This window comes from Dendrobates tinctorius, unplaced genomic scaffold, assembly GCF_039654945.1.
Source record: "Dendrobates tinctorius isolate UK_male_01 unplaced genomic scaffold, ASM3965494v1 ptg000294l, whole genome shotgun sequence".
Taxonomy (NCBI): Eukaryota; Metazoa; Chordata; class Amphibia; order Anura; family Dendrobatidae; genus Dendrobates; species Dendrobates tinctorius.
The window spans coordinates 1,046,874-1,072,164 of NW_027361961.1; the positions used below are offsets into that span (position 1 = coordinate 1,046,874).

A 25,291-nucleotide genomic window follows, 5' to 3' on the forward strand; every position below is an offset into this window, starting at 1 on the left:
GTTGGCCCAAATGTTGCGAAAGGGGGTGATACGGGAAAACCAAATCTCCTGGGGGCCCCCATTGTGCTGGTCCGTAAAAAGGATGGTACCTTACGATTTTGTGTGGATTATCGAAAGCTGAATGCTTGTACTATTAAAGACTCATACCCACTGCCCCGCATAGAAGAGTCCTTGTCCGCTCTGGGGAAGGCGACGTACTTTTCTACTGTGGACCTGGCCAGTGGGTACTGGTAGGTGCCCATGTCAGTAGAAGATATGGCCAAGACGGCGTTCATACTGCCTATGGGACTATTTGAGTTCAATCGAATGCCGTTCGGAGTGGCCAACGCCCCGGGGACCTTTCAGCGTTTGATGGAGCGGTATCTGGGAGATCTCAATTTTGAGGCCACGTTGATATACCTGGACGATATCATCGTCTATGCTGCCACATTCACGGACCACCTAAAGCGGTTGGGGCAGGTGCTCGGCCGGTTGCAAAAGTACGGGTTGAAGGTAAAACCCCAAAAATGCCACCTATTTCGCTCCCAGATTGAGTATCTGGGCCATGTCGTCTCAGCAGAGGGCGTGAGGCAGTCTCGGGAAAAGGTTGCTGTCATTCAGGGGTGGCCTACACCCGAGACGATAAGACGTGCGGGCCTTCCTGGGGTTGGCCGGATACTACCGTTGTTTCGTAAAAAATTTTGCATCTCGAGCCCTGCACGACCTGCTGAAGGGGGCTCCCACTTGAGCAAAAGGATGGAAAATCCAGTGGCAACAACCTCAAGAAGAGGCCTTCCAAGACCTTAAGGCTGCGCTCTCGGATGCCCCGGTGTTGGCGTATGCGGATTTCTTGCTACTGTTCATCCTACACACTGACGGGAGTCTTCACATGCTGGGGGCTGTGTTGTGACAGGTTCAAGACAGCCGGGAGAGAGTGATCACGTATGGAAGCCGCTCACTCCATGATTCTGAGCGCAACCCTGACAATTACAGCTCCTTTAAGCTCGAGCTCCTCGCAGTGGTGTGGGCCATGACGGAGCGGTTCACAGAGTACCTGGCGGGCTCCGAAGTAGTGGTGCGGACCGACAACCCGCTGGCTCATTTGGAAAATGCCAAGCTGGGAGCTCTGGAACAAAGATGGGTGGCCCGGATGGCGAAATTCAACTATAAAATCATCTATAAAAGAGGGGCCGAGAATGTACATGCTGACGCCCTCTCGTGCTGCTAATAAAAATATGGATATCTTATAGCCTACATATTGTAATATATTGTTTATATGCTTTGATATAGTGTGGTCATTAGACCAAGGGTGGAATGTATTGCAAATATGAAATATGGTTGTTTGAATCCAAACACTATATATTGCATATACTACGGTGTAATATCTTTAATTAATATTTATGCTGCTTGAACAAGCAAGTCTTGTGTTCAATAATAGTATAATGCTCGAAGACAAGGGAGACCAAAATGTTTGGATGGTCTCATGTAGCAATGATCATGCATGACATCAATAATCAAGGAGCGACTGTGATACACATGAGACAAGTATGCGTGTGTGCCTGGGTTACGATAGGTATCCAGTTTTCAGAATAGGTGATAATGGAAGTCATGCTGCCCATATGCTACCATCTTAGAGCGTTATGCTATGAGCATGAAGAGTTAACTTTGTAACAAGCAACATATGTTGGACCTGGACAGGCAACATTGATTGTCAGAGGCAAACAGACCTTGGGTTATAATCAGTAGTAAAACAACCCTGATGCATTGTGCTATTGTTGAGACATGCTAATGGCAAACGAATCTCTGGTTGGTGCAAACAAACTAAGATTGTAGTAGTCTATAACAAACAGACCTTGAAGTCTTGTGCTGTTATCAAGACAACAACGTACTGTGCAATTTCAAGATTCTGATGATGATACAGCCTAAAGATACTGCACAGATGTAATAGGGGAGGATCTGGGAGTTTTGTGTATAAAAAGGTGGACCTTGTGTCAGTGAGGTAGGGACATTTTCCAGAAGGTTTCGTGGGTGCACGGTTTCTGTGATGATAAAACCAGAGTATTTCCTTCTCGCTGACACTGTGGTCCCTCCAGTGGAGAAGTGATGCTACAATACTTGCTAATGTATAGTAATGATGCTTCTTTCTCTATGTACTATAATTCATTTTAAATTGTATGATTCACATGTAATTAATTAACAAAACGGGGTAATATTATATCTGCCATTCCATTAATTTGGTGTTTTATCATTTAAATTAATCATTGTATAATAAAATTGTGTCATATCCAAGTGGTGCCTTTAAAGCCGTATCCGAACCTTATTGCTAAACAGTTGGCAATACACCTCTCCAGAATTCGACATACAACCCCAGAGAAGAGTCGAGATGATAAACTAGAAGGGGAAGAGATACCGTTCGCCCTCACCGCTGCCGTCCTCACAGCTGCCACCCAGAAAGTATCTCTCTCGGAGACCCAAAGAGGCATGTTGGAACAATCCCGGGACGAGTGGATCCAGCAGCAGCAAGAAGACGAAGAAATTAGACTTCTCCGGACGTGGGTCGCCACTGGCAAATTGCCCACTGACCCCCAGAGACGAACTTTGACTCAGGACATGTCGCTAATGTTACGACAATGGGAGAGGCTGTTAATCTGAAAGGGACTATTGTATCGTAAAAAGACATCACGAACAACCTATATGACAATCTGGCAGGTAGTTACGCCCGGAGCCCTACTCCACAAACTGGATCGACAAGCCCACGAAAAAGGGGCTCATTTCGGGGCTCAAAAGACTTTGCAATGGTTACAACAGAAAATTTACCATCCACGCTTACAGGCTGTTGTGGACGAGACTTGCCGGACCTGTCGCCCATGTGAATTAGCTAAACCGCCCGCACAGCGAGCCTAAGTACAAACAATTGTGACCTCAGCGCCCCTCGAGCTTCTGACGGATTACCTGACCTTTGGTCCCGCATTCCAGGGGTACGAACACTGCCTCGTCATGGTGGAGCATTTCACTAAGTTCGCTGTGGTCACCCCCACTCGAGATCAGACCGCGGAGTCGGCCGCCTCCGCAATTTGCAGAAACTTCATACAAGTTTACGGGTGTCCTCAACGGATACATTCAGATCAAGGATCATGCTTTTTGGGAAAAGTTATGGAGGAACTACACCGTCTCTATGGTATTGACAAATCCCGGACCATGCCGTATCACCCACAGGGAAACGAGACCTGCGAACGATTTAATCGGACATTAATCCAAATGTTGCGTACACTGGAGAGTGACAAGAAGGCCCGTTGGCCCGAATATGTCCCTGAATTAGTATGGGTCTATAACAACCGAGTACATCGAGTTACTGGCTACACCCCCTACTCTCAGTTGTTCGGACGAGAGGGCAAAGGTATCACGGAGGTAGAGTTGGACCCGGAGGACCCCCAGCCCTGGACCGGAGTATCTTCATGGGTCCAAAATCATCGACACCGGCTGCAAACTCTTCATCGAATCGTACATACCAAACTCCAAGACTTAGAACATCCAGGAAAGAATACAACTTCACCTCTCAACCTCCAAAGCAGAGACCGAGTACTCGTACTAGATCAACGCCCCCAGAACAAATTAGAGCCACGCTGGGAAGAGAGCCCCTATCGGGTCCTACGCCATATAAATCCTGAGGGACCTGTGTACGAAATACAACCCAAGAAAGATGGAACGCTGTCCACTCGCATTGTGCACCGTAATATGTTACGTCCATGTATCTCGATCGACCCGGAACAACCTGAACTTGCCCCTCCAGTCTCTGAACCGTTGCCTGTGTTCTGGGACCCGGACGACGAAGAAGACTTTTCCCCAATAACCAGGGGCTCTCTACTCAATGACGTACCAACTGACACAATTAACCTGCCTGAACTAGTTATCTTGCCACCGTCCACCACCCCAGAAGACTCCACCCCAGTCGAATTAAGACGCTCCGAGCGGTCAACAGTCGGCAAACCCACAGAACGATACGAACAAGACCATTTCATATGGCAACAAAAACTGGCACCTCCGCAGATCAACTCAAGTACACTGAAGCCCTCACCCGAGGACTGGCGAGCTTACAGGGTGGGGGAGTGTAGGGAGGAGGACCCCCATAGGTTGTCTGTGCCGGAACCAAGGGAACCGCCATCTGGGTTCCTAGGGAAACAGTACCCGGGGAACAAAGGAGGAGAGCAGATGACTGAGTGTGACTGGGCAGCAAGGGGAGGGGCGAGCATAAAAGGAGCAGTGGGAGCGCAGGGGAGACAGTTGGTGGCACGCCAGATACTGAAGATGAGGCTGTGGGACTGTGAGAGAGCTAGAGCGGCCAACGGTGACCAGAGGGGCGAACGGTAACAGAGAGGAGATTCTCAGTGCCCGTCAGAGAGGAGGTACTGAACTTACCGACCAGAGACTGTCACCCCCACCAAGTCGGGGACACGACCTGCCCACAGTCGTCCGCAGCCGCTACCGCTGTGCTCCAGCCCGTTGCGGCCTGTCCGCTGTCTCTCGCGGCCGCCGCATCAATCCTGCCCGCAGTGGCGGCCTGCTCGCTGCCGCCCCACTACAATCCGCAGTTGCGGCCTGTGCATCACCGCCCAGGGCTGCCATTACCCTGCTGCAATTGGCAGTTGGGGCCTGCTCCTCGCCTACGGAGAGACTCGTTGCACAGGCCCAGTCCGTGCGCGTGGCCTACCAACCGCCACTTTTCCAGACTACGTCACTACCCTGCTTGGGGGGACTGGAGTCCCCGTGGACTCGCTAACGAACGGGACCCTGCTGTGACTACAGGGGGTTACCGCAACGATAGACTCCCTTAGGGCCTGTTGTGCCTCAACTTCTCTCCTGGGTGCTGGACACCTGAAGACTATGACAGTTCCTCAACAGCTGGGCCCAGCGGCTACGACATCAAAGCAGCCACATCAGCGACACCAAAGCAGCCACACAAGCGACACCGAGGGACATCAGGAAGGATAAGTTGACTTTAGGAAATAAGGACCCGTAGTTGGCCGTTTCGTGGCCCCATAATAGCTGGCCTTGCTGGGCCAGTCACATTCTCGTTAAAGAAAAGCGTTGTTATTGTTGTTGAGTCCCTGCGAGGACAATTAGAGTTACCCCTTTTTGGTTGCTCAGTATAGCCCTAGCGGCTCCAGTTCATAAACATTATTTTCCAAAACAACACTCATTCTCGTCACTGCATCCCGCGAACCTGCTGTTACCTACAACAGGACACCGCTTACTAAGCACAGCAGTAGTACGGGGTCCTCTCGTTGCAGGTGTCATTCTCCCCGGCTCCTCTGCATGATCGGTCGCATGGATTACATTGGGGACAGGTGAGTATAAGGATTTTTTTTTTTTTATTGTATCCTTATTTTTACAGGTGGAGACAGTGCGAGCAGACACTACTCTCATCATTATCCCCTGCTGGTGCTGCGAAACAGGCCTGGATTGCTAATCTGCCCTACTGGGCATTTGCCTGGAGGGCTGCGGTGTGCCACCTCTTATGGGGCCGCCAACCTGTTTTCTAGCTGCCGGCCCCTTTAATTTTTCAGGCACCTGGTGGTGTGGCATCTCGGGTGGCAGGACGCATAGCATGCACATGTGGCTGCAGCCATGTCCAGCTTCAGCAATGTACACGCACTTAGTTCCGCTACCTGGCACACAACTAAGAAGAGGAGGAGAAGGGTGCGTTACTTAAATAATGATCGCACGCAGCATCCTCCTCTTCTGTGTGCAGATCTGTCTCGGATGTCCGATCAGCCAGGACCAGGAGGGGCGTCAGCGTGCGCAAAAGCAGCACAGGACAGCAAGACATGGTGAGATAACTGCCCTGTGTGCACACTGCCCTGCACACTCCAGGTAACATCTCCAGCTGCCTGTCTCAGCTTTTGCTGTGCTGAGATAAGTAGCGAGGGTTGCGATATTTGACAAATGATAAATTAAACATGGTAGGTTAGAGTATGTGTGTTTTCCTATATGTATGAGCATGCATGTGTGTTTTCCTATGCGTGTGAGCGCGCATGTGTGGTTTCCCATGCATGTGAGCATGCATGTGTTTTCCCATGCGTGTGAGTGTGCATGTGTGTTTTCCAATGTGTGCATTTGTTTTTCTATATGTTTGTGTGCATGTGTGTTTCCGTGTGTGTGCGTGCATGTGTGTATTTTTCAATGTGTGCATGTGTTTTGCTATGTGTATGAGTGTGCATGTGTGTGAATTTTCCAATGTGTGCATGTGTTTTGCTATGTGTATGAGCGTGCGTGTGTGTTTCCGTGTGTGTGTGAGCGTGCATGTGTGCGTATCTGCAAATATTGATATTTTACTGTGTAAACCTTCTACCAGATCATTAATAAATATGTTGAAGAGAATAGGTCCCAACACCGCCCCTGCGGTCCCCACTGGTCACAGCGACCCAGTTAGAGAATATACCATTTATAACCACCCTCTGTTTTCTATCACTAAGCCAGTTACTTACCCATTTACACACATGTAAATACGTAATTAAAGTGCCCCTGTCAGCAGGATTGTGCACAGTAACTACAGACAGTGTCAGGTTGGCGCCGTTATACTGATTACAATCATACCTGGTGATGAAATCCGTCTTGTGGTTATTGTGTAATCTCAATGTTTTTCACCCCAATAAAATAAAAAAAACACACAAGCCCACCAACATTTTTTATTTTCCCACTGACAAAGTCAAAGTTACAACTCTTAGAAGAAGGGGAGGGAAAAATGAAAGAGCAGAAATAATAAATAAAAAAAAGGTAGCATTCCATGATTGCACATGTAAGGGGTTATAGAGGCCGTGTGTGTGAGTCAGTGCTGCTGACTTCTTATACTATTATTTTACACATACCGGGATCTGTGGGTGGAGTTCGGTGCCGTAGGCTCAATTATTCTCTATGTGGAGTGCGGGTGGAGGTCGGTGCTGGAGGCCCCATTATTCTCTATGTGGAGTGTGACTCTGCAGGTGGAGGTCGGTGCCGGAGGCTCCATTATTCTCTATGTGGAGTGCGGGCTCTGCGGGTGGAGGTCGGTGCCGGAGACTCCATTATTCTCTATGTGGAGTGCGGCTCTGCGGGTTGAGGTCGGTGTTGGAGGCTCCATTATTCTCTATGTGGAGGGCGGCTCTGCGGGTGGAGGTCGGTGCTGGAGGCTCCATTATTCTCTATGTGGAGTGCGGCTCTGCGGGTTGAGGTCGGTGTTGGAGGCTCCATTATTCTCTATGTGGAGTGCGGCTCTGCGGGTGGAGGTCGGTGCTGGAGGCTCCATTATTCTCTATGTGGAGTGCGGCTCTGCGGGTGGAGGTAGGTGCCGGAGGCTCCATTATTCTCTATGTGGAGTGTGGCTCTGCAGGTGGAGGTCGGTGCTGGAGGGTCCATTATTCTCTATGTGGAGTGCGGCTCTGGGGGTGGAGGTCGGTGCCGGAGGGTCCATTATTCTCTATGTGGAGGGCGGCTCTGCTGGTGGAGGTCGGTGCTGGAGGCTCCATTATTCTCTATGTGGAGTGCGGCTCTGGGGGTGGAGGTCGGTGCCGGAGGCTCCTTTATTCTCTATGTGGAGTGTGGCTCTGCGGGTGGAGGTCGGTGCCAGAGGCTCCATTATTCTCTATGTGGAGTACGGCTCTGCGGGTGGAGGTCTGTGCAGGAGGCTCAATTATTCTCTATGTGGAGTGTGGCTCTGCGGGTGGAGGTCGGTGCTGGAGGCTCCATTATTCTCTATGTGGAGTGCGGCTCTGCTGGTGGAGGTCGGTGCTGGAGGCTCCATTATTCTCTATGTGGAGTGAGGCTCTGTGGGTGGAGGTCGGTGCTGGAGGCTCCATTATTCTCTATGTGGAGTGCGGCTCTGCGGGTGGAGGTCGGTGCCAGAGGCTCCATTATTCTCTATGTGGAGTGCGGCTCTGCAGGTGGTGGTTGGTGCTGGAGGCTCCATTATTCTCTATGTGGAGTGCGGCTCTGCGGGTGGAGGTTGGTGCTGAAGGCTCCATTATTCTCTATGTGCAGTGCGGCTCTGCGGGTGGAGGTTGGTGCTGGAGGCTCCATTATTCTCTATGTGGAGTGCGGCTCTGCGGGTGGAAGTTGGTGCTGGAGGCTCCATTTTTCTCTATGTGGAGTGTGGCTCTGCGGGTGGAGGTAGGTGCCGGAGGCTCCATTATTCTCTATGTGGAGTGCGGGTGGAGGTCGGTGCTGGAGGCTCCATTATTCTCTATGTGGAGTGCGGCTCTGCGGGTGGAGGTTGGTGCTGGAGGCTCCATTATTCTCTATGTGGAGTGTGGCTCTGCGGGTGGAGGTTGGTGCTGGAGGCTCCATTATTCTCTATGTGGAGTGTGGCTCTGTGGATGGAGGTTGATGCCGGAGGCTACATTGTTCTCTATGTGGAGTGCGGCTCTGCGGGTGGAGGTCGCTGCTGGAGGCTCCATTATTCTCTATGTGGAGTGCGGCTCTGCGAGTGGAGGTTGGTGCTGGAGGCTCCATTATTCTCTATGTGGAGTGTGGCTCTGCGGGTGGAGGTCGGTGCCGGAGGCTCCATTATTCTCTATGTGGAGTGTGGCTCTGTGGATGGAGGTCGGTGCTGGAGGCTCCATTATTCTCTATGTAGAGTTTGGCTCTGCGGGTGGAGGTCGGTGCTGGAGGCTCCATTATTCTCTATGTGGAGTGCGGCTCTGCAGGTGGAGGTCGGTGCTGGAGGCTCCGTTATTCTCTATGTGGAGTGCAGCTCTGCGGGTGGAGGTTGGTGCTGGAGGCTCCATTATTCTCTATGTGGAGTGCAGGTGGAGGTAGGTGTTGGAGGCCCCATTATTCTCTACGTGGAGTACGGCTCTGTGGGTGGAGGTAGGTGCTGGAGGCTCCATTATTCTCTATGTGCAGTGTGGCTCTGCGGGTGGAGGTCGATGCTGGAGGCTCCATTATTCTCTATGTGGCGTGCGGCTCTGCAGGTGGAGATTGATTCCGGAGGTTACATTGTTCTCTATGTGGAGTGCGGCTCTGCGGGTGGAGGTCGGTGCTGGTTGCTCCATTATTCTCTATGTGGAGTGTGGCTCTGCGGGTGGAGGTCGGTGCTGGAGGCTCCATTATTCTCTGTGTGGAGTGCGGCTCTGCGGGTGGAGGTCGGTGCCGGAGGCTCCATTATTCTCTATGTGGAGTGCGGCTCTGCGGGTGGAGGTCGGTGCCGGAGGCTCCATTATTCTCTATGTGGAGTGTGGCTCTGCGGGTGGAGGTCGGTGCTGGAGGCTCCATTATTCTCTATGTGGAGTGCGGCTCTGTGGATGGAGGTTGATGCCAGAGGCTCCATTATTCTCTATGTGGAGTGCGGCTCTGCGGGTTGAGGTCGGTGTTGGAGGCTCCATTATTGGAGGCTCTGGAACTGGACGGAGCGAATGTGTGGGCTATTTAGGATGCATCCGTTGACCCCTGACCTAGAGGCAGAAGTGGCCCTAATGGCGTTGGACGGGGAGGCCCGGGATTCCGTAATGTTGAGGCCCCCGGGGCAGCGAAACACCTTCAACAGGGTGTTACAGATCTTAGAGGAGACCCATGGGACCCGACTGATGTGGGAGAACTGAGAATGTTTAGTCGCATGCAGAAAGAGTGGTAAACTCGCCCGAATAAAAGGGCCGAGCCATCCTGGAGAGAATGCGAGCAGAACTCTCTGGCCTTACCCCGGCCCAAATTCTCCAGGTAGAAACGCTTTTGGGCCAGTACCAGGAGGTATTCGCCAACCTTAAGGACGATTTTGGATGTACCACAGCCATTACGCACGGCATTCCCACAGCAGGAGCGGCTCCCATCAGAGAGCGGTATTGGCAGATTCCCCCGCAACTATATCAGGAGGTGAAAACTTTGCTGGGCCAAATGCTGCTGAAATGAGTTATTCGAGAAAGCCAGAGTCCCTGGGCGGCCCCCATCGTGTTAGTCCGCAAGAAGGATGGCACCTTGCTGTTCTGTGTGGACTATCGGAATTTGAATGCTTGTACCATCAAAGACTCATACCCGCTGCCTCGGATAGAGGAGTCCCTATCCGCCCTGGAGAAGGCGACATACTTCTCGACTTTAGATCTGGCCAGTGGGTACTGGCAGGTGCCAATGTCAGAGGAAGACCGTGCCAAGACCGCGTTCATTCTCCCCATGGGACTGTTCGAATTTAATTGTATGCCGTTCGGGCTGGCCAACGCCCCCGGGACCTTCCAACGGCTGATGGAGCGGTGTCTGGGAGATCTCAACTTCGAGGCCACATTGATATACCTGGACGACATCATCATCTATGCCACCACATTTGAGGACCACCTACGGCGGTTGGGGCAGGTGCTCGGGTGGTTGCAGAAGTACGGGTTGAAGGTAAAGCCCCAGAAATTTTACTTGTTTTGTACACAGATCGAATACCTGGGGCATAACGTCTCCACCAAAGGCGTTAGACCATCCATGGAAAAGGTCGCCGCGATCCAAGGGTGGCCTACTCCCAAGATGGTAAAAGATGTAAGAGCCTTCCTGGGGCTGGCCAGATATTACCGTCGCTTCGTAAAGAACTTTGCATGACGCACTCGAGCCCTGCAAGACCTGCTGAAAGGGGCCCCTGCCGGAGCGAATGAATGGAAGATTCAGTGGCGCGAACCGCAAGAAGAGGCCTTCCGAGATCTCAAAGCCGCCCTCTCGGACGCCCCGGTGTTAGCGTATGCAGATTTCTCGCAGCTGTTCAAACTGCACACTGACGGGAGCCTACACAGGCTAGGAGCTGTATTGTCCCAAGTCCAAGATGGCCAGGAAAGAGTGATCGCTTACGGCAGTCGATCACTCCACGACTCCGAACGTAATCCTGACAATTGCAGCTCCCTTAAGCTCGAACACCTCGCAGTAGTGTGGGCTATGGCGGAGCGGTTCGCAGAGTACCTGGCGGGATCCGAGGTGGTGGTACGAACTGACAATAACCCGCTGGCCCACCTCGAAAATGCTAAATTAGGGGCTCTGGAACAATGATGGGTGGCCCGGATGGCCAAATTCAAGTACAAAACCATCTATAAAAGGGGAGCGGAGAATGTGCATGCCGACGCCCTCTCCAGGATCTGGCGTACAACCCCAGGGCAAAGTCGAGATGACGAACTGGAAGGAGAGGAAACGCCGTTCGCTCTGGCCCCCGCCAGACTCACGGCCACCACACGAGACAATCCCATATGGAGCCCCCAAGAGGCATGCTAGAACAACCCCGTGATAAGTGGATCCAGCAACAGTAGGAAGATGGAGAAATTGGACCCCTACATCAATGGGTGGCCACCGGCAAAATACCTAACGACTCCCAGAGGCAGACCTTGACTCAGGACATGTTGTTAATGCTGCGCCAATGGGAGAAATTAGTGATCAGAAAGGGACTATTGTACCGCAAGGCAGTATCGCGGATGACATCAGCAACAGCTTGGCAGGTAGTCGTGTTGGGAGCCCAACTTGGTGAACTAGTTCGAGAGGCCCATGAAAAAGGGGCTCATTTCGGGGCTCCAATGACTTTTCAGTGGTTACAGCAAATGGCGTACCATCCTCGCTTACAAACTGCAGTGGAAGAGGCTTGCCGGGCGTGCCGCCTATGTGAGCTAGCTAAACCACCCGCACAGCGGGCCCCAGTACAAACAATAGTAACATCAGCACCCCTCGAACTCTTGATGATTGACTATTTGACCATTGGCCACGCGCACCAGGGGTATGAACATTATCTCGTCATGGTGGACCAAATTTGCCGTGGTAACCCCTAACCGAGATCAAACTGCAGAGTCTGCCGCCTATGCGATTTGCAAAAACTTTATCCAAATATACGGCTGCCCCCAACGAATACACTCAGATCAGAGGGCGTGTTTCCTGGCAAAGGTCATGGAAGAGCTACACTGTCTATATGGTAGCGATAAGTCCCGGACCACTTTGTACCACCCGCAGGGGAGTGGGACCTGCAAACGATTTAATCGAACGCTAATTCAAATGTTACGCACTCTGGAGACTGACCGGAAGGCCCGCTGGCCTGAATACATCCCTGAACTGGAGTGGGTATATAACAACCGGGTACACCGAGTCACCGGTTACACCCCTTACTCGCTGCTATTTGGCCGGGAAGGCAAGGGGATCACGGAGGTGGAATTAAATCCGGAAAAGAGCAACAACCGTGGACAGGAGTCTCGTCGTGGGTCCGGAACCACCGGCATCGGCTACAAACCCTGCACCGAATTGTCCACACAAAACTCCAGTGTAGTGAAACCTCCACCAGGGGGAGCTGGTGAGGGAAGAGAGGTTACACACTAAGAGCAGCAACCCTGAGAACAGCACAGGTGCCACAGGTGAGAGAGAATAGTCAGGCGAACCGAGTCAGAAACTAGCAGGAGCAGACGTACCAGAAGGAGCAGCAATACGCGTAGTCAAAATACCAAAGCCGAGAGTCAGAAAGCCAGAACATGAGCACGGGGTCCAAAACGTGAGACGAAATACGTGGTCGGGGTACAAGCCAGGGAGTCAGATGCCAGAGAGGGAACGTAACAGCAGAGACGAATACCAAGAGACGGGGTCAGAAATCAGTCCGGGTCATACACGTGAATATCAGTCAAAGGCAGGAGGATCACCAGGGTACAAGGGTCAGCGGCTCTAAACTGCAAGCTTGAGCTATCACTAACACTGGTCAGCAGGCTGTGAGGGATTGAAATAGCCCAGCTAGCTCCAGAACGAGGCTGAGGAGATTAACCCCCGCATGACCAGTCCGGAGTGAAGACAGCAGAAGATAAACTCCGGACTGGACCATGACAGTACCCCCCTCTCAATGGGGGGCCACTGGACCCCCAGGCTTCCCTGGATGACGAGCGTGAAAGGCCCGGACCAACCGGTCCGCATGGACCGAACGCGCCGGCACCCATGACCGATCCTCATGATCGTATCTTTTCCAGTGGACCAAGTACTGAAGTGAACGACGGAGCATACGAGAATCCACCACCTGTTCCACCTCGGTCTGCCCATCTACCATAACAGGCGGCGGGTGCGAGGGAGACTCGTCAGAAGAAGGCACCGACGGCTTCAGAAGCGCTTTATGGAACACATTAGGAATCCGTAATGACGGAGGCAACCACAGGCGAAAGACCACAGGATTAATCACCTCTAAAATCTCATACGGACCAATAAACTTGGGACCCAACTTAGCAGAGGGAATTCTCAGCCTTATGTTTTTGGTGGATAACCATACCTTATCCCCCACCTGATAAGTCGGGCCCCACCGAGCGTCGTTTATCCGCAAAAAACTTATATTTGCCCTGAGCCTCCCCAATGTTTCTCTGAACTTCCCTCCAAACCTCCTCCAACCGCAAAAAGGCTGAATCAGCCCCTGGACACTCCGAATCTAGTCTGGAGCATTCACCAAAATGAGGGTGAAACCCATAGTTGCAGAAGAAAGGAGAAGTACCAGTAGACTGATTGACACGATTATTGAAGGCGAATTCCGCCATGGGTATCACAGAGCACCAATCATCCTGTCTGGATGTGACAAGACACCGCAGGATCTGCTCTAAAGGCTGATTGGTCCTTTCAGTCTGACCATTGGTCTCGGGATGGTAGGCCGATGAAAAGGTCAGACTGATGCCCAGCCTTTTACAAAAAGCTCTCCAGAATTTTGACACGAATTGCACCCCTCTATCAGACACCACACTGACAGGCACACCATGCAACCGAATCACATGCTCAATGAATAGCTTAGATGGAGTCTCAGCATTAGGAAGGCCCGTTAAGGGTACAAAATGTGCTTGTTTACTGAACCTATCCACAACTACCCAGATCACAGTTTTGCCTTTAGAGGGTGGGAGATCAGTGATAAAATCCATGGACAGGTGAGTCCACGGTCTATCCGGAATTGGCAGTGGCACCAATTCCCCGGCCGGCCGGTTGTGGGAGGCTTTAGCGCTGGCACAAGTTTCACAGGAGGACACAAAACCAGTGACGTCAGAAGTCAATGAGGGCCACCAGAACAGCCTAGTGATGGCTTTATGAGTGGCCGAGATTCCTGGATGCCCACTCAGAGCTGAGTCGTGGAACTCCCGAAGCACCCTTAACCGATACTGGACAGGCACAAAGAGCTTATTTTCAGGTATGGACGGGGGAGCAAGAGATTGGGCCTTACGAATCTGCTGCTCCAATCTCTGGGACACCAAAGCCACCACCACCCCGCGCTGAAGAATGGAGGAAGGAGGCTCCGGAGGCGATACCGGATCTAGGCTGCGAGACAAGGCATCCGCCTTCACATTCTTGGAACCTGGTCTGAAAGTGATGGAAAACTGAAATCGGGAAAAAAAAAGTGACCACCTTGCCTGTCTCGGAGTCAGACGTTTGGCGGATTCGATGTAAGACAGATTCTTGTTATCTGTAATGACAGTGATACGATGGACAGCCCCCTCCAAACAATGCCTCCATTCTTCAAAACCAATTTAATGGCCAACAACTCTCGGTTACCCACATCATAATTCCTTTCAGCAGAGGAAAATTTTTTAGAAAAGAAGGCACAGGGTCTTAAGTTAGTTAATGTGGTGGGCCCCTGGGACAACACAGCCCCCACTCCCACCTCAGAGGCATCCACTTCTACGATGAATGGTTTAGACAAGTCAGGTTGCACCAGTACCGGAGCAGTCATGAAACGTTCTTTTTAACAAAGAAAACACCGCCACAGCTGGAGCTGACCAGTTTTTAAGATCCGCTCCCTTTTGGGTGAGATCAGTGAGGGGTTTGACCACTTGAGAGAACCCCTTGATGAATTTTCTGTAATAATTGGCGAAACCCAGAAATCGCTGAAGACCCTTGAGATCTCTGGGTTGCACCCAATCCACAATGACCTGTACCTTCCTAGGGTCCATACGAAACCCCTCAGCGGACAGGATGACCCCTAGAAAGGACACTTCTTGAGTAAAAAATGAACACTTCTCCAATTTGGCAAAGAGTGAGTTCTCCCTGAGCCTCTGGAGAACCACATGAAGATGACCCATATGACTTTGTCTATCAGAAGAATATATAAGTATATCGTCAAGATAAACAACTACAAAACGTCCAATAAAATCAGAAAAACCATGGTTAATGAAATTCTGGAATACCGCTGATGCGGTAGTCAAACCGAAGGGCATAACTAAATTTTCAAACAGACCCTCAGAGGTGAGAAACGCAGTTTTCCATTCATCCCCCTCCCGCATACGGATGAGATTGTATGCTCCCCTGAGGTCCAACTTAGAGAACCACCTGGCCCCCGACAATTGATTGTACAAATCAGGTATCAGTGGGAGAGGGTAAGCGTTTCTTATGGTTATTTTATTCAGTTCTCGAAAATCGAGGCATGGGTGTAAACCACCATCCTTCTTTTTTACAAAAAACAACCCCGCTGCCACGGGAGAGACAGATGGCCGTATATGCCCTTTACGGAGGCTCTCAGAGATATACTCCTTCATAGCAGCCCGCTCAGGGCCGGAGAGATTGTACAGCCGGGCTTTGGGCAATTTGGCACCGGGAACAAGATCCACGGCACAATCGAATGGGCGGTGTGGTGGTAGAACCTCAGCCTCCTTTTCGGAGAACACATCCTTAAAACCCTTTAGGTACTCCGGAATACCCTCCAGGTTGACGGATGACATAGACACAGTAGCAAGACAATTTTCAGAACACCCAGGTCCCCATTTAACAATATCCCGGGACCCCCAGTCAATAACTGGGTTATGCCGTTGCAACCAGGGAAACCCTAACACCAGGTCAGCAGGGAGGTTATCCAAAACAAAGCATGACATGCGCTCCTGGTGTAGGGCCCCCACCCTGAGGGTAAATTCTTTAGAACTGAAATGGAGACCATCCTTAGTGAGAGGTGTAGAATCAATAGCCACAATTTTTAAGGGAGTCCCCAACCTAACTGTCCCTAATCTACAGCGAGCCATCAGCTTAGAGTCAATCAGGTTCAGGGATGACCCACAGTCTACAAAAGCCGAAGTATGGAAAAAGCCGTTCTCAACACCAAGTTCCACCTTTAGCAGTACTCTTGAAAAGGAAGAAAAAGGTACCTGAGAGTCTGGGTGACCTCCACGATTATCACCCAGACTCAGCCGCTTGTTAGTCGGAGGACAGGAGGGGCAGTCTTTTTTCCAATGTCCGGGATCTCCGCAGTAAAAACACAATTTTCCATCACGTCGCCGTCTCCTCTCTTTCTCCTGGGGGTTGGTGGCTCCCACCTCCATAGGTTCAGATAGAAGCAAAACATCAGGGTTAGCAGAGAAACGGAAACCCTCGCTGAGTAACACCTTTCTCCCGCAGTCTCCGATCCATACGGATAGCCTGAGTCATAGCCTCTTCCAATGAGCTGGGAGGTGGATGGAGAGCCAGAGCGTCCTTCAAGCAATCCGACAGTCCCTTCCTGAACAGACATCTCAGTGCAGAGTCGTCCCAGGACACCTCAGTGGACCATCGACGGAATTCGGAGCTGTACCATTCGGCTGAGTGCTTCCCTTGCCCCAGACCCAAAATAGTGTCCTCTGCCACCCTAACATGGTCCGGTTCGTCATAGATAGGTTCTTCGAGGCCCTAGGACTTATCTACCGACATCCGTTCAGGGGCAGTAGGGGGCAACGAAAAAGCCCAGGATTGGGGACCCTCCCTAAGTAAGGAGATAACAATCCCCACCCGCTGAGTTTCATCCCCAGACGATCGGGGTCTAAGAGAAAACCATAATTTACAACTCTCCTTGAATATATGAAATTTATCTTTTTCGCCAGAAAATGTGTCAGGAAGTTTTAACTGAGGGTTCAGGAGAGTGCAAAATAACATCTACAGAGTCACCTGGTGGACAAACAATATGAGAGGTGTTTCCCTGCATGGTCTTAATAGTCTCAGTCAGTTCTTTCTGTAAGTGGGTCTGAGACATGACAAGGGACTGATGATTCACAGAAAAGTCCTGCGCCATCTGCGTCAAACTGGACACTTGATCTGCCAAGTTATGCAGCAGATCCATGGCCAAAGAAAAAAAATGCAAAATCCCATTTAAATGTGAGGTTAGTGATAATGTAGTGAAACCTCCACCAGGGGGAGCTGGTGAGGGAAGAGAGGTTACACACTAAGAGCAGCAACCCTGAGAACAGCACAGGTGCCACAGGTGAGAGAGAATAGTCAGGCGAACCGAGTCAGAAACTAGCAGGAGCAGACGTACCAGAAGGAGCAGCAATACGCGTAGTCAAAATACCAAAGCCGAGAGTCAGAAAGCCAGAACATGAGCACGGGGTCCAAAACGTGAGACGAAATACGTGGTCGGGGTACAAGCCAGGGAGTCAGATGCCAGAGAGGGAACGTAACAGCAGAGATGAATACCAAGAGACGGGGTCAGAAATCAGTCCGGGTCATACACGTGAATATCAGTCAAAGGCAGGAGGATCACCAGGGTACAAGGGTCAGCGGCTCTAAACTGCAAGCTTGAGCTATCACTAACACTGGTCAGCAGGCTGTGAGGGATTGAAATAGCCCAGCTAGCTCCAGAACGAGGCTGAGGAGATTAACCCCCGCATGACCAGTCCGGAGTGAAGACAGCAGAAGATAAACTCCGGACTGGACCATGACATCCAGGACCTGCATCCAGGGGGGACTCTGCCTCAACCCATCAATCTCCAGGCCGGGGATCGGGTACTCGTACGAGATCAGCGCCCTCAGAACAAGCTGGAACCCCGCTGGGAAGAGAGTCCATATCAAGTGTTGCGCCGAGTAAGCCCCGACAGGCCAGTGTGCGAAATACAACCTGAGAAAGACTGGTATCTCCCTACCCATACCGTGCACCGTAATATGTTATGGCCCTGTACTTCCACCGACCCCACACGACCCGAGACCACGCCTCAGGTCTCAGAACCTCTGCCAGCAGTATGGGATGAGGATGACGAGGAAGACCTCCCAGCAGTACAAACGGACACTTCAAGGAATAATATCCAAGCGGACCCAGTCGACCCACTAGGCCCGACTGACCCGCCGCCTTCCACCACCCCAGAAGACTCCACCACAGTCGAACTAAGACGCTCCAAGCGGTCAACAGCTGGCAAACCCCCCGAACGCTATGAACAGGATCAGTTCGTATGGCAAAGGAAACTTTCGTATCAAGACACCGACCCAGGCCTCCCCAAGCCCTCGCCCGAGGACTGGCGAGCATACAGGATGGGGGAGTGTAGGAGGAGGAGTCCCCGCTGTGTATCCGGGCCGGAACCAAGGGGGCCGTCACCAAGGTTCCTATGGAGACTGTTTCCGGGGGACACAATTGGGGGACGGACCGCAGAGACTTCTAGAAAGGTTGGGGGAGGAGCTATTATAAAAGGGGCTGAAGACACCAGCAGGAGTCAGTCGACGCAGCAGGAGAGGAGAAGAGGGTGCCAGAGAGCCAGAGTGAGAGCCAGAACCAGAGCAAGGAGAGCAGAACAGCGACTGGAGAGACTGAAGGGAGACTCACCGCTAACAGAAGGGAGACGGCACCGAGCCGTCCAACAGAGAGACACTGCCCAGCTCCGCCCCATGGGTGTGGTCCGACCGCTCCCGCCTGTGGCAGCCGACGCCCGACTCCACCCCGCGGGTGTGGCCCAACCGCTGCCACCCGTGGCCGACGCTGCTCCACTCCAGCCCGCAGTTGCGGCCTGTCTGCTGCCACCTGCGGCCCCCGTAGCTTGGCTCCGGGCCACGGCTGCGGCCTACGCCGTCCGGACCCCGGGCAACGCCGTCCCACCTCCGCTGGGAGGTGCGACGCAGAGGAACTCTTCAGGGGCCGGCTGTTCCCCCACTTGCCGGGGCGTACGAACACCCGAAGTCTTTGCCAAATCCTTGTCGGCTGAGCCCAGCGGCTGATACGCCGAAGCATCATCGACCATCGGTCTGCTGGACTTCAGAGAGGATAACTGACACGTTGTAGTTAACATTCTGGACCCGAAGTCGGCCATACCACGGCCCTATAGTGACCGGTCTTTGCTGGGTTAGTCGTGTTTGTGTTACTAGTGTATTCTTGTGTTGATCCCTGTGAGGATAACTGCTGTTAACTTGTTTGGTTGCGCGAGATAGCCCCTATAGGTGTGTATATATATATATATATATATATATATATATATATATATATATATATATAAAAGTTACATCTTAAAGTACCTCCCGTCTCATGCCTCGTCACTGCATCCCGCGTACCTGCGATTACTACATTCTCATCATGAAGTAGTTATTTCTCCTGTCCCGTGTAATGAATATCTCCTGCAGTATTGCTAATGCCGATTCCAGTGTCGGTAAATGAGGCAAGAATTAGCGTTATGGAAGATGAGTCTATGAGGAACGTATTCAGCTGCCGACTCCGAGGGAGAAACTGCTTGTTGTCTGTGGCCTAAATATATGGGTTGTATTAGTAGGTGTAAAGAGGAAAACTAAATATTGTAAAATAATAAATCTCCTCATATGTTTCCCTTATTATCTCCAGTAATTGTATTATTACACAGGATTTTTATGATGTTACATCGGCTCATCTTCTCATTCAGGTCTCTACAATATCGGATCCTCTCAGTGAAGATCTTCTGTATAAGAGAATTTTCCTGATTTACCCATCAATGATGGATATGGACAGAGACAAGATGGCGGAGAGGATATTACACCTCACCCTAGAGATCCTCTTCCGGCTTACTGGAGAGGTGAGAGATTCTGATGACGTCACATTACATCATTCTTATCTATGGGAATAACAGATGGACAGAACTGGAGAGGTGAGGACTCTGGAAATGTCTGTAGTGAGATTTATTAATGTGTCTCTCCATAACCAGGATTACACAGTAGTGAAGAAGACCTCTAGTGAGTGCTGTCAGGGCCCTGTGTCTGAGGGATGGGGAAGACCCCTGAGCCCAATCACGGGGCCTCCGCCTCACCCCCTGATACATAAGGACATCAATGACCAGAAGATCCTAGAACTCACCTACAAGATGATTGAGCTGCTGACTGGAGAGGTGACACTGCTGGGAATGCTGGGACATTATACAGTAATGCTATGAAGGTATCAGGGGGGATGACTTTATCATTGTATGTGTCAGATTCCTATAAGAAGTCAGGATGTTGCCATCTATTTCTCCATGGAGGAGTGGGAGTATTTAGAAGGACACAAAGATTTGTACAATGATGTCATGATGGAGGTTCCCCAGCCCCTCACATCACCAGGTAATAGGACTAAATACACACGGCCTATAATTATCTGTATGAAAAGAATGAATTCAGTCCCTGCATGTGTTTCCTCCAGATCTATCCAGTAAGAGGACAAAACCAGAGAGATGTCCCCATCCTCTTCGTCCATGGGACTGTAAACAAGAAGATCCCAATGTTCCTCCGGATCACCAGGTAGATGGAGAGAAGGTGTCAGGAGATCTCCCCTATGATGTGTAGACGGCTGTGAAGGTCTTGTGCTCAGTCTTGTTTTATCCACCAGTATTATATGTTTTATACTTGTGTAATGAGAATGGTGGAGATGGCAGGATTAGAGCTGATCATAGATGTGACTTCTCCATCTGTCTGTGACTTTTACAATATTTGTTTCAGGGTGAAGATCTGACCCATATTAATACTACAGAGACATATGTGAGGGGTGATGATCGGTGTAAAGAGGAGATTCCTACATATGACTACCCAGGTGAGTAGTAACCACTAAATGCAGAGATATCACAGATTCTTCTCAGTCACCGGCTGTGGCTGCTTTATCGGCGGTGTAGTCCAGCTGTATTGCAATCGTGTGATCACCATTTTGCCTCCACCACAAAATTCTCCTCCACCCAAAACTGTTCATATAACCTTTTCTATAGAACATACAACCTGGAGGATCCACCTACCCCCTGGGATTAGAAGATGCTGATCGTTACCTTCCCAGATCTGTAAACAACAAAGCCAAATGATGGCATACGTAGAATGTGCTGACAAGTTAGAAAATCACTTGAATAAAAATATGATGATGGGAAAGAGGAAGAGGTAGCGTGATATAGGGTATGAGCGCTGTGACTTCTGGGTCAGGTCCTCCAGGACCATGAAGATGACGTGGCTGCAGTCAGGGCAGAGAGGAGAGCGCATGCGCGCTTAGCAACACAGTGCGGCCATAGGATCAAGTGCGGGATCCCCGGAGCGGCCGCAGCACCCAAAGTGGTGACGTCATGCGCGGAGTCCCGACCCCCGGTGAGAGCGGCATGTCAGATATCTTATTGGATGAATCTACCTTCTCTCCCTCTGTGCTGCTGAATGTGCTCATATGGTCCCTACAAGACCAGTTCCAGTCTTTCTGGCCAAACGTCGCTTTTATGATCGACAACATTAAATGTGCAATGAAGCCAAGTGTGAATTTCTGTACAATAACAGCAAAGTTTCCCTTTATCCTGACTTTTCAATTTCTTTAAAACAAAATAACTTCAAGAAAGGTTGTGGTAAACAACATAAAAACCATTACATCTGTGCCATGATATACCTCTAAGGCTAGTTTCACACTAGCGTTACCGGGCACAGCGCAGGGCCGCCGCTAAGCTCCGCCCCCGGCCGCGACCCCTCCGGTCAGCTCCTCCTATGATCACATGACGCTGCATGCAATCGGCGTACCCTATACTTAGCGTTGGGTGCGTTGGTACACTTTTGCCGGCACATCCTCCCTTTTGGCGCTGCACCGACGTGCGCCAAACGCACTGTGTTGCATTTTTGTGCATTCGGCGCAGCGCCAAAAGTGTACCAGTGCACGACCATCATACCCAACGCTAAATATAGGGTACTCTGATCACGCTGCATCCTGCGATCATAGGAGGAGCTGACCTGAAGGGGCGCGGCCGTGGACGGCGCTTAGCGGCCACCCTGTGCTGCGCCCGGTAACGCTAGTGTGAAACTAGCCCAAACTGTGTGTGGCTGATGGCTGTAATATACAGTTATTCACGCCTGCAGGAGATGTGTTGGCATGGCTCCAGCCCTGGTTTCATGGAGTCACTCCACGTCATAAATTACATTATGTTTTCAATCATAAAGAATTCAGATTACTGCACAATCTCTCCTGAAATGGGGAGCGCTAATACTTTCTCTATTCCTCTGGTCAGGACTCATAGTAGCTCCAAGGGTCCACCATAAATGAGTGCAACTCTGATTTAGTGTTGGAGCTGTCCCCAAAACATACGTTGTTGTTGGGAATGTAACATATTTTTTATTTTATGTCTTTTTTTTCTTTTTTTCTTTTTTTACATGTTCATCTATAGTTTGATTGTGGTGGGATTGGCCTGCCTCACTTATCTGGGTCTGTAACTCTGTGGTAGTCTTTAAAAAAAGTCTCCCATTACCTCTTCCAAATGCTCAAGATCTATATTTATGACACCTCAGCTCTGCACTATTATAAATAGTTCTTTAAAAGTCTAATATTTCTTCTTGAAACCCAAGTGATGTAAAATATTGGCCTTTACGATAGTTTAGATTGCCAAGAGCCACGAGCCCCTTACTCTAAATACCCCAGAGAGATATCACCATTAGTTACTCATTTTTTTTTTATACTGAAAAAGTTCAGTTCAGTTTGATCATTCCAGTAGATGCGTTATTGTCTATAGTCACAGTTTTGCTCATCACCCTTTAACTTCTTTAACCCCTATTCATGGATCTGGACTTACACACAGACCCCTAGGTTGGGCCACGTTGGTACTTGCCTTACTGTACTATGAGAAGGCCAGAAGAACAGTCAGGTAGTCTGGTCACAACCGGGAAGGAAGAGGAAATACAAAATCAGAAGACACAAAAGTTGTCAGTAACCGGGGTCACAACAGGAAACAAATACACAAGCCAAGAGCTGAGCACAGAGGACTGAACCAGAGGAGACCAAGGCTGTATCTGGCAGCTTCAGGCTATATGCGTTGAGGTTTAGTAGGGTGTGGTGCTGTCCAATTGGCTGAGGCAGGGAGCAGATTACTCCAGCTGGACAACACACAAACCCATACTGCCTGACTGGATGGTACCACAGGTTGCAGGCACCTTAATTTTAGTGGCTGGACAGAGTCTGGGCCGCCCCAAAGCTTCTGGTTCCGATGTTTCCTCCATTCCCAGCACCGCCTGCAGGATGAATAAGGCGGTGCCTGGTGACTGAAGCAGACGTCATTGGAGCAGATCCCAGAGGAGATGTGACACGTCATTTGTAGATGCACTAATATGACAAAATGGCAAAAAACCAGAGCAGTAGAAATCCACACACAAAGCGATGGGGTTTGGGCACAGTACAAGGCTCAGAAGTGAGGGGGAGATTTGACATTGGGAGAGTGGATTTTGCTGAATTGGTTTATGGAAGCCATGTCTCTTTTAACCCCTTTCTGACATTAAATGTAATAATTCATCCCTGTGCCCCGGGCTTATTTGACCAGGGACAGATTATTACGTGATTGTGATCGCCTATGCACCCCCCCACAACCGAGTGTCAGCTGATTCTGACAGCTGACCCCTGGCACTTAGTGCCAGGAGCTGTCTCAGACTGCTACCAGCATTTTAACCTGCAAAATGCTGTGACCGAACGCGATTGCAGCATTCCGGGAGCTGGCAGAGGGCTGACAGCCCTTTCTGCCTTTGGATTGGAGACCTTCCGGCATGACGCGGGGTCCGAATCGTTGCCATGTTGACCTGATGTCATGATGACATTCGGGTTAGCAGACCTAGGAAATCTTCTGATCCTGCCCAGTGCACGATGAGCAAGTTTGTCTGTCAGTGCAGAGCTGACAGTTTCTACAACATGCTGTAGAATTTAGAATGCCCCACTCCCTTCTTGCATCCACGTTTGGCATTTCTGAAGCGATGAGAGCCCGCCTAATTTACGGGTGCATGCCTCCAGAATAAAGGGGTTGGGCATAACGTAGTGGTGACTATAGTGTACTGGTCACTACAATGGCAGTTTGCAATTTTCACTCTGCATCACTCTGTTTCTGGAAAATAGCCATGGAGTCAAAATTGTTACTACGTCTGTAGATAAATTCCCAAGGGGTATAGTTTTCCAAATAGGGTCACTTAAGGGGGGTTTCTGCTCTTCTGGAGTCCGTAAACGGTTCTACAAAAATGTGCGCTCCGGAAGGCAAATAGTGCTCCGTTCCTCCTGCCACGTTCAGTAGAAATTGTGGTACAAAGTTTGATGCCATTTTCACCCACTTCTTGTGTGAAAATGTAAAATCTTTGGCTAAAGCAAAATTTTGGTGGTAAAAATGTAGTTAAACACCCATTATGTCAATATGATCCCTGCACCCCTAAATGAATTTATTGGGGAGTCTAGTTTCTTAAATGAGGTCACATATAGGGGTTTATGTTGTTCTGGCACCTCAGGGGCTCTGCCAATGTGACATGGCACCCTCAAACCATTCCAGTAAAATCTGAACTCCAATATGGTGCCTCTTCCCTTCTGAGCTTTGCACTGTGACTCAAAAGTAGTATTCCCCTACATATGGCGTATCGGTGGACTCAGGAGATATTGCACAACAAATTTTATTGTGCAATTTCTCCTGTTACGCTTATGAAAAAGTAAAATTTGGAGCTAAAATAACATTTTTGTGAGGAAAATGTGATTTTATTATTTTTACGGCTTAACGTTATAAATTTCTGCGAAGTACCTAGGTGCTCAAGGTGCCCACTATGCATGTAAATATATTTCTTGAGCGGTCTCGTTTCCAAAATGGGGTCACTTGTGGGGGGGGTTCTACTGTTTAAGTACATCAGGGACTCTCCAAATGGGACATGACATCTGCTAAATGATTCCAGGAAATTTTACATTCAAAAAGTCAAATGACGCTTATTCTTTTCCGAGCCCTGCCGTGTGCCCAAACAGTAGTTTTCTCCCTCATATTGGGTCTCGGCGTGACTCTGGAGAAATTGCACAACAAATTGTATGATGCAATTTCTTCTGTTCCCTTATGAAAATGCAATATTTTGGGCTAAAAACATATTTGCCGGGAAAATGTTAATTTTTTTATTTTTACGGCTCAACGTTATAAACTTCTGTGAAGCACCTGAGAGATCAATGTGTTCACCACATATCTAGATCAGTTCCCTGAGGGGTCTAGTTTCCAAAATGGTGTCACTTGTGGGGGATTTTCACTGTTTAGGCACATCATAGGCTCTCCAAACGCGACATGGCGTCCACCAATTGTTCCAGCAAATTTTGCATTAAAAAAGTCAAATGGCGCTCCTTTCCTTCCGAGCTCTACCATGTGCCCAAACAGTGGTTTTGTCTCTCATATCGGAAATTGGGATGCTCAGTAGAAATTACTCAACAAATTTTTGGGTCCATTTTCTCCTGCTACCCTAGTCTAAATAAAAA

At 50.1% G+C, this 25,291-nt stretch overlaps 1 protein-coding gene across 1 annotated transcript in view; it reads left to right on the top strand.

Annotated features, from left to right (window-relative positions):
- LOC141072977 (uncharacterized) overlaps positions 1-25,291 on the top strand; it is a 244,580-nt gene that overhangs the window by 12,739 nt on the left and 206,550 nt on the right. Inside the window, 1 exon segment of the mRNA XM_073560243.1 lies at positions 19,497-19,646. Within this exon segment, the coding sequence (XP_073416344.1) occupies positions 19,566-19,646 (81 nt within the window). The 5' untranslated portion in view covers positions 19,497-19,565.